Source organism: Chiloscyllium punctatum, chromosome 1, assembly GCF_047496795.1.
Source record: "Chiloscyllium punctatum isolate Juve2018m chromosome 1, sChiPun1.3, whole genome shotgun sequence".
Taxonomy (NCBI): domain Eukaryota; kingdom Metazoa; phylum Chordata; class Chondrichthyes; order Orectolobiformes; family Hemiscylliidae; genus Chiloscyllium; species Chiloscyllium punctatum.
In genome coordinates, this window is record NC_092739.1 from 163,190,574 (window position 1) to 163,199,604 (window position 9,031).

Here is a 9,031-nt window from a genome sequence, read left to right on the forward strand (position 1 = left end):
CCGAAGAGTAACCCACCCAGACCAATTCCCCTACATTTACCCTGAACACTCTGGGCAATTTAGCCTGGCCAATTCACCTGACCTGCACATCTTTGGATTTTGGGAGGAAATCGGAGCACCCGGAGGAAACGCACACAAACACGGGGAGAATGTGCAAACTCCACACAGACAGTCACCCGAGATGGGAATCGAACCCAGGTCCCTGGCGCTGTGAAGAGCAGAGCTAGCCACTGAACCACCATGCCGCACCACCACCACCCCACTCCCCCCCCCCCCACAGTGTCTGCCCTGTCCAGCCCTTTCAGAATCTTCCTGAGGATGCCTCTCGTTCCTTATAAACTCCTCCAGAGAGTAAATCCTTAATCTATTCATCTTCTGATCATTGTCTCGTGGGTATACAGGGAATGAAGAGGTGTGACAGGTTAAATAGCTTCTTGCTGTCATTGTGCAACTGAATGAGCAATGTTTACCACCCTTTCTGTGAAGAATCCTTCCTTGATCTCCCTCCTGAAATTCTATAACTTTCAGACACATCCCCCATATAGATGCTCTCTATCTGAAGAAAAGTCACACCCGACTTGAATTGTTAACTCTGTTTCCCCCTGTACAGATGTTGCCAAGTCTCTGCAACATTCTTGATGTTTGTTTCAGGTTTCTAGCAACCACAGTATTTTGCCTTTATTATTCTCTGTCACCCTGTCAGCATAACCTTCAGAAGTTTCTCCTGAACTCTCTCTATTGCATTTATTACTGACGACCTTATGTTTATAGAACATAGAACATAGAACAATACAGCGCAGAACAGGCCCTTCGGCCCACAATGTTGCACTGACCTGTGAACTAATCTAAGCTCGTCCCCCTACACTATCCCATCATCATCCATGTGCTTATCCAAGGATTGTTTAAATCTCCCTAATGTGGCTGAGTTGACTACATTAGCAGGTAGGGCATTCCATACCCTCACCACTCTCTGTGTAAAGAACCTGCCTCTGACATCTGTATTAAATCTGTCATAATTTGTAGTTATGCCCCCTCGTACAAGCTGACATCATCATCCTAGGAAAAAGACTCACTGTCTACCCTATCTAATCCTCTGATCATCTTGTATGTCTCTATCCAATCCCCCCTTCGCCTTCTTCTTGCCCATGAGAATAGGTTAAGTTTCTCAGCCTTTCCTCAAAAGACCTTCCCTCCAGACCAGGCAACATCCTGGTAAATCTCCTCTGCATCTTTTCCAATGCTTCCACATCCTTCCCAAAATATGGCGACCAGAACTGTACATAATATTCCAAGTGTGGCCGCACTAGCGTTTTGTATAGTTGCAGCATGACATTGCGGTTCCGGAACTCAATCCCTCTACAAATAAAACCTAACACACCGTATGTCTTCTTAACAGCACTATCAACCTGGGTGGCAACTCTCAGGGATCTATGTACATGGACTCCAAGATCCCTCTGCACATCCACACTACCAAGAATCTTTCCATTGACCCAGTGCCTTCCTGTTATTCTTCCCAAAGTGAATCACCTCACATTTAGCTGCATTGAACTCCATGTTTTGGACAAACATGAAAGCAGGAACTCTTTCCTTCTGTCTTTGGAACAATTCATCATTTTCTGTGAAAAAGGGACTCACGTGGTGCACTAATGTGCATCTAAGATCATAAGAAATAGGAACAGGAGGTGGCCATTCAGCCCCTCGAAGCTGCCCTGCCCTCTGAGAGAAGAAATTCCTCCTCATTTCAGAGACCCAGACTAGCTGGGCACAAGGACCTGTCTCTCTGAGAGAAACTTAATGTCATTCTCCATGTGTCACCTCCCTATTTCAGGAATCTACAGTGGAACTGATCTTCGCTGCCTTCTCAACTACCTCGAGTGCGACGACATCACTCATCTACGAGCTCCTGCAGCACCCTCTGGTCCTGGAGAAACTGCGGGAAGAGTTGAGGAGTAATGGGATCCTTCACAATGGCTGCAAGTGCGAGGAGACCCCCAGGATGGCTGTCGTGATACGCCTCAAGTATCTGGACTGCATCATCAAGGAGGTCTTACGTCTGCTTCCACCGGTCTCAGGCGGCTACAGGACGGCATTGCAGACGTTTGAGTTGGACGTAAGTGCAAATCAGGTCCCTCCCTTCACGAGGCACAGCAAAAAGTAAAAGAACCTCTCTTCATGGAGCCCAGGGCATGAGCTGTAGAACCTTCCAGTGTGCTGTACAGTGAATGAATTATCATAGAGTTCAGTAAGCCCAAGGCTCACTTGCCTTTTTCCATCTGCATTGCTGTAATGATAACAGAGTTGCTGATACATCACAGCAATCAAAATAATCGAAATCAAGCACTTGAAATATCAGAACGTTCAACACTTTGGGTCAAGTGCGGGAAAGTGGGATTAGTGTGGATAGGTTGGTGCCATTCCAATGGGCTGAAGGGTATGCTGTATGATTTTCTGACTAGATTCCATAAACCTAAGATACTCATTGAAGTTAAAATAATGAGCGATTATAAATGACTCATTCAATCAAGACGCTTATGAGGAAATCTAGGAGCAGGGGACAGAGTTGGAAAAAGAAGGTATCGCCCATCTAAGACAGAGATGAGGAGAAATATCTTCTCTCAGAGGGCTGTCAGTCGGTGGAAATCCCTCCAACAGAGAGCAGTAAGGCTGGGTCATCGATATATTCAAGGCTGAGTTAGGCAGGTATTTGGCTGATATGGGGATGTCAGAAAACTGTAGTTAAGACCAGAATCTATTCCACCATTATTGAATGCCAAGGCAGGATTCATGAGTTGAATGGCCAACTCCTGCTCATTTTTCTGATGTTCTCGCATTAATAACTTCAATAAGGAATTCAGGAAAATCTTTCATTGGAAAGTGAAAGTAGTTACTACAGGTCTGATCTGACACTCTGCTTCAGCATTCAGTCCAACCACCCACGCTCAGTAGCAGCAGGGTGTACATCGACAAGATGCCCTGCAGGGATTCACCAAAGATCCATAGCTAGCATCTTCCAAGCCCATGACCACTTCCGTCTGGAAGGACAAGGGCAGCAGATACATGGGAACACCACCCCCTGCAAGTTCCCCTCCAAGCCACTCACCACCCTGATGTGCAAATATATCGCTGTTCTTTCACTGTCGCTGGGTCAAAATCCTGGAATTCCCTCCCTCAAGGCATTGTAGGTCCATCCACAACACATGGACTACAGCAGTTCAAGAAGGCACTTACCCCACCCACCCCCTTCTCAAGGGGGCAACTAGGGATGGCCAATAAATGCTGGGCCCAGCCCGCAATGCCTTCTTCCTATGTGTGAATTTAGAAAAATGTTAATTTCCAGGAGAAAGTTGATAAGCAAATTAGGGAGGAAGATAAACAGGGTAGGATTAAGTGGGAAGATACAACTACCAGTATGGGCCAAATAGTCTATTTCTTTGATGCAAATTCAAGTCAGTTTTTAGAGTGATTTTGAGCTCCTTGTGCTGTGCTGGTGGAGGTGAAGCCTCTGATGCCATTCCAGTCTGGGATGCTACAGCAATGCATCCGAGCTTATGGCAGTGTTGCTGGTATTTAAGTATCCAGCAGCCTCATCTCGGAGTTGGGAAAGGGGCATGTTTTGAGACCCACTCTGATCACAGTCTCGAGTCTGACAGTCCAGTGCAGTACGGGGACCAGACTCAGTGTCTGTCGCATTGCTATTCTGATGAGGCCTTGAAATAAAGCACTAGCTGTTCTCTCTGGCAGATTCAAAATAATACCTACATATTCCAAAAATAATTTGTTGTTTGCCCATCATCAATAAAACAGATTACTGGATCATTCAGGATTTTACAGACGTTCCTACATTACATCAGTAACTACATTTTAAAAGTGCTGAATAATAATGAAGTGAAAAGCTTTGGGGAATCCAGTTCTAGTTGCCTTGTTATAGTAAGGATATTATTAAGCTTGAGAGGGTTTGGATAACATTGATTGGGAAGTTGCCAGGAAGGCTATAAGGCTATAAGGAGAGGCTGGATAGGCTGGGACTGTTTTCACTGGGGTGTAGGAGGCTGAGGAAGTTGACTTGATAGTTTATAAAGTCATGAGGGTTACACATAAGGCAAATAGCAAATGTCTTTTCTATAGGATTGGAGATTTCAAGACTAGAGGGCATATTATTACGGTGAGAGGAGAAAGATTGAAAAATGATCGAGGGGCAACTTTCTTCCACAGGATGTGGAATTAACATCCAGAGGAAGATTTGGATGCCAGTATAGTTACAACATTTAAAAGACATTTGGATAAGTATATGAATAAGAAATGTTTGGAGGGATATGGATCAAGCACAGGTAGGTGGGACTCGTTTAGTTTGGAATTTTTTTTAGATATTAGATTAGATTACTTAAAGTGTGGAAACAGGCCCTTCGGCCCAACAAGTCTACACCGACCCTCCGAAGAGCAACCCACCCTACATTTACCCCTTCACCTAACACTACGGGCAATTTAACATGGCCAATTCACCTGACCTGCACATTTTTGGACTGTGGGAGGAAACCGGAGCACCCGGAGGAAACCCACGCAGACACGGGGAGAATGTGCAAACTCTACAAAGACAATTGCCTGAGGCGGGAATTAGAACATAGAACATAGAACAATACAGCACAGAACAGGCCCTTCGGCCCACGATGTTGTGCCGAACTTCTAACCTAGATTAAGCACCTATCCATGTACCTATCCAATTGCCGCTTAAAGGTCACCAATGATTCTGATTCTGCCACTCCCACAGGCAGCGCATTCCATGCCCCCACCACTCTCTGGGTAAAGAACTTACCCCTGACATCCCCCCTATACCTTCCACCCTTCACCTTAAATTTATGTCCCCTTGTAACACTCTGTTGTACCCAGGGAAAAAGTTTCTGACTGTCTACTCTATCTATTCCCTGATCATCTTATAAACCTCTATCAAGTCACCCCTCATCCTTCGCCGTTCCAATGAGAAAAGGCCCAGCACTCTCAACCTATCCTCGTACGATCTATTCTCTATTCCAGACAACATCCTGGTAAATCTCCTCTGCACCCTCTCCAAAGCTTCCACATCTTTCCTAAAGTGAGGTGACCAGAACTGCACACAGTACACCAAATGTGGCCTAACCAAGGTCCTGTACAGCTGCAACATCACTTCACGACTCTTGAATTCAATCCCTCTGCTAATCTACACTAATACACCATAGACCTTCTTACAAGCTCTATCCACCTGAGTGGCAACTTTCAAAGATCTATGAACATAGACCCCAAGATCCCTCTGCTCCTCCACCTTACTAAGAACCCTACCGTTAACCCTGTATTCCGCATTCTTATTTGTCCTTCCAAAATGGACAACCTCACACTTGACAGGGTTGAACTCCATCTGCCACTCCTCAGCCCAGCTCTGCATCATATCTAAGTCCCTTTGCAGCCGACAACAGCCCTCCTCACTATCCACAACTCCACCAACCTTCGTATCATCTGCAAATTTACTGACCCACCCTTCGACTCCCTCTTCCAAGTCATTAATAAAAATTACAAACAGCAGAGGACCCAGAACTGATCCCTGTGGAACTCCATTTGTAATGGCTCCAGGCTGAATATTTACCATCTAAAATTGAATTGAACCCGGGTTCTCTGGCACTAACCATTGTGCCACCGTGCCGCCCATGGATTATGGCCAGCGTGGACTGGTTGGACCAAAAGGAATGTTTCTGAGCTGTATAGCTGTATATCCTGAGATTGCGAGAGGCGCTATAGAAATGCAAACCTTTCTTTTCTCTATTACTCGGGTAAGCCAAGCCTTCCATGCTGTAGTTTGATGACGTGCCAGAATGTTTGAGTTGGATGTTTAACTATTTCCACGGGCTTTGTTTTCAGGGGTGTCAGATTCCCAAAGGCTGGAGTGTCCTGTACAGCATCCGAGACACACACGATACGGCTCCCATCTTCCAGAATTCCGAGGTCTTCGACCCTGACCGTTTCAGTGAAGAACGGGGCGAGAACAAGGGTGACCGCTTCAGCTACATCCCCTTCGGAGGGGGCATCAGGAGCTGCCTGGGCAAAGAGCTGGCTAAGCTGATCCTGAAGGTGCTGGCCATGGAGCTGGCTAGCACTAGCCGCTTTGAGCTGGCCTCCCGGACTTTCCCCAACATGTTGACGGTGCCGGTGGTTCACCCTGTGGACGGGTTGAGAGTCAAATTCTCCGGACTTGATTCCAACCAGAACGAGATAGACCCAGAGACAGAGACAATGCTGGGCTCCACTGTGTAACAGGACCAATTGCAACACTCTATCACCCACCCTGATCACCCCAAAAACATCCCCCCCCACCCCCCATGCCCTGCACCCCCACCTCCCCCCAATCCTCATCAAACCTTCACTGAAGCAACAACGATAAAGCAAACGTATCTGGACTTGAAAGCAAAAAAAAATGAACTAACATGTAAGATGTAAAGGACAACCCCCCTCCCCCCATCCCTTTGGGAAAACCAACTCAGACTGTTCTGCAAGGGAATTTGGACAGGAACAAAATCTCACAGGAGAGCTACAAAGAGCGAATTCCGAGTGGGAAGGCAAAGAATTTTATTTCTGGACAAAATCGAAGAGATCGAGACTGGAGGAGGCAGATAAGTGTTAGAAGAGGATTTGTGTTGGAGAGAGACAAGAGAAGCAGGAAGAGAGAAATGAGGAAAGTTGGTGGAAGAGAAAATATTTGACATCAAAACAAAAGACTATCTTTAAAAAAACACATATATATCCTGCGTTCCTACTTAAAGTATATATATGTATAAACCTACTCTGAGTACCATTCTAGGTATATAACTTGATTAGAGATTGCAACAGAGTTGCAGCTTTTGCACTTTGAATGTTGATCCATTACTGATGCTGGTTATATTCAGCATAAACTTAGAAACAGTAACAAATTGGTTTGAATTTGTACTATTCCTATCTTTAAGCTATACATGGATTATTTGTCATTGTGTTTTTTTTATTTTAAGATTGCAATTAGACGTCTAGTGTAAAAAGAAACTATTTTTTTCTGTTGGTAAATATTGTTTTAGTAAAAAATGAACAAAAGAGTCTTTTACTTGGAGTTGTGTGATTAGACATTGTGTGAATGTGTGTGAGAGAGTGAGCGTGTGCTTGTTTATGTGTGAGAGAGTGAGTGTTGTTTGTGTGAGAGTCTGTGTGTGTGTTTTTGGGTGTGAGAGAATGAGTGTGTGAGAAAGTGTGTGTGTTTATGCGCAAGAGAATGTGTTTGAGTCTGTGGATGTGATTGTCTCAGTGAGAGTGAAGGTCTGAAAGGGTGGGATAGGCAGAAACCCTCATAACATTAAAAATGTATTTCAATATACATTTGCAATGCCACAGCATACAACGCTGCAGGCCAAATGAATCATAGAATCTCTACGGTGTGGAAGCAAGCCATTCAGCACATCCAATCGGAAAGATGTTGTGAAACTTGAAAGGGTTCAGAAAAGGTTTACAAGGATGTTGCCAGGGTTGGAGGATTTGAGCTATAGGGAGAGGCTGAACAGGCTGGGGCTGTTTTTCCTGGAGCATCAGAGGCTGAGGGGTGACCTTTTTTTAGATTAGATTAGATTCGATTCCCTACAGTGTAGAAACAGGCCCTTCATACAAACAGGTCCACACTGACCCTACGAAGAGTAACCCATTCCCCTCTGACAAATGTACCTAACCCTATGGGCAATTTTGCATGGCCAATTCACCTAACCTGAACATCTTTAGACTGTGGGAGGAAACCGGAGCACCCGGAGGAAACTCACGCAGACACAGGGAGGATGTGCAAACTCCACACAGACAGTCGCCCGAGGCTAGAATTGAACCTGGGACCCTGGTGCTGTGAGGCAGCAGTGCTAACCACTCGTGCCTTATTGAGGTTTACAAAATTATGAGGGACATGGATAGGGTGAATACGCAAAGTATTTTCCCTGGGGTTGGGGAGTCCAGAACGAGTGGACATAGGTTTAGGGTGAGAGGGGAAAGATATAAAAGAGACCTAAGGGGCAACTTTTTCAAACAGAGGGTGGTACATGTATGGAATGAGCTGCCAGAGGATGTGGTGGAGGCTGGTACAATTGCAACATCTAAGAGGCATTTGGATGGGTATATGAATAGGAAGGGTTTGGAGGGATATGGGCTGGGTGCTGGCAGGTGGGACTAGATTAGGTTGGGATATCTGGTCGGCATGGACGGGTTGGACCAAAGGGTCTGTTTCCATGCTGTACATCTCTATGACTCTAAGTCCACACTGGCCATCTGAAGAGCATCCCATCCACACTTATCCTATCCCTGCAACCCTACATTTCCCATGGCGAATCCACCTGCCTCCACATCTTCAGAGTGTGGGAGAAAACCCATGCAGTTACAGGGAGAACATGTAAACTCTACACAGACAGTCACCCGAGGCTGGAATTGAACCCAGGTTTCTGGTGCTCTGTGGCAACAGTGCTAGCCACTGAGCTATTGTGCTGCCCAAGTGCTGGATAATGGGATTAGAATAGATTGGTAGTTGTTTTTGACCCATTCAGATGTGAAATGACTCTCAGGTGATTGACAACACATTCAAACTTCAGGAAATTAGATCATTCAGCCCCTTTAACCTGTTCCTCCACTCACTAATGTAATAGCTGTTCTTCTGCATTAACTCCACTTTCACACCCGAGGCCCATATTCTGTTGATTCCCTTGGTACTCCCAAAATTCTATCAATCCCCATTTAAAGCTTCTTTTGAAAAAAAAATCTTTAATGGGATGTAGGCAATGCAATATATGTCCCTCATCTTTGGATGCTCCTTGAGAAGGTGGTGGTGAGCTGCCTTATTGAACTGCTGCAGTCCACCTACTGTGGGTTGACCCTCAGGGATGGAAGCCAGGATTCTGACCCAGCGACAGTGAAGGAGCTGCGATATATTTCCAAGTCAACATGGTGAGTGGCTTGGAGAGGAACCTGTGTGCAAATGTGGTGATCCTGTGTCTTTGCTCCCCTTGTTCTTGTAAGTGGA

The 9,031-nt window shown here is 45.5% G+C and overlaps 1 protein-coding gene across 2 annotated transcripts in view; it reads left to right on the forward strand.

Moving 5' to 3' along the window:
* The window catches only part of cyp26b1 (cytochrome P450, family 26, subfamily b, polypeptide 1), a 55,020-nt gene extending 47,958 nt beyond the window's left edge, over window positions 1–7,062 (forward strand). For both annotated transcript variants that reach the window (XM_072577901.1, XM_072577891.1), the window contains exons 6-7: window positions 1,829–2,110; window positions 5,884–7,062. In XM_072577901.1, coding sequence (XP_072434002.1) covers window positions 1,829–2,110; window positions 5,884–6,276 — 675 coding nt within the window. In that variant the 3' untranslated portion in view covers window positions 6,277–7,062. The remainder of the gene's footprint in view (window positions 1–1,828; window positions 2,111–5,883) is intronic.
* The last annotated feature ends 1,969 nt before the right edge of the window (window positions 7,063–9,031 follow it).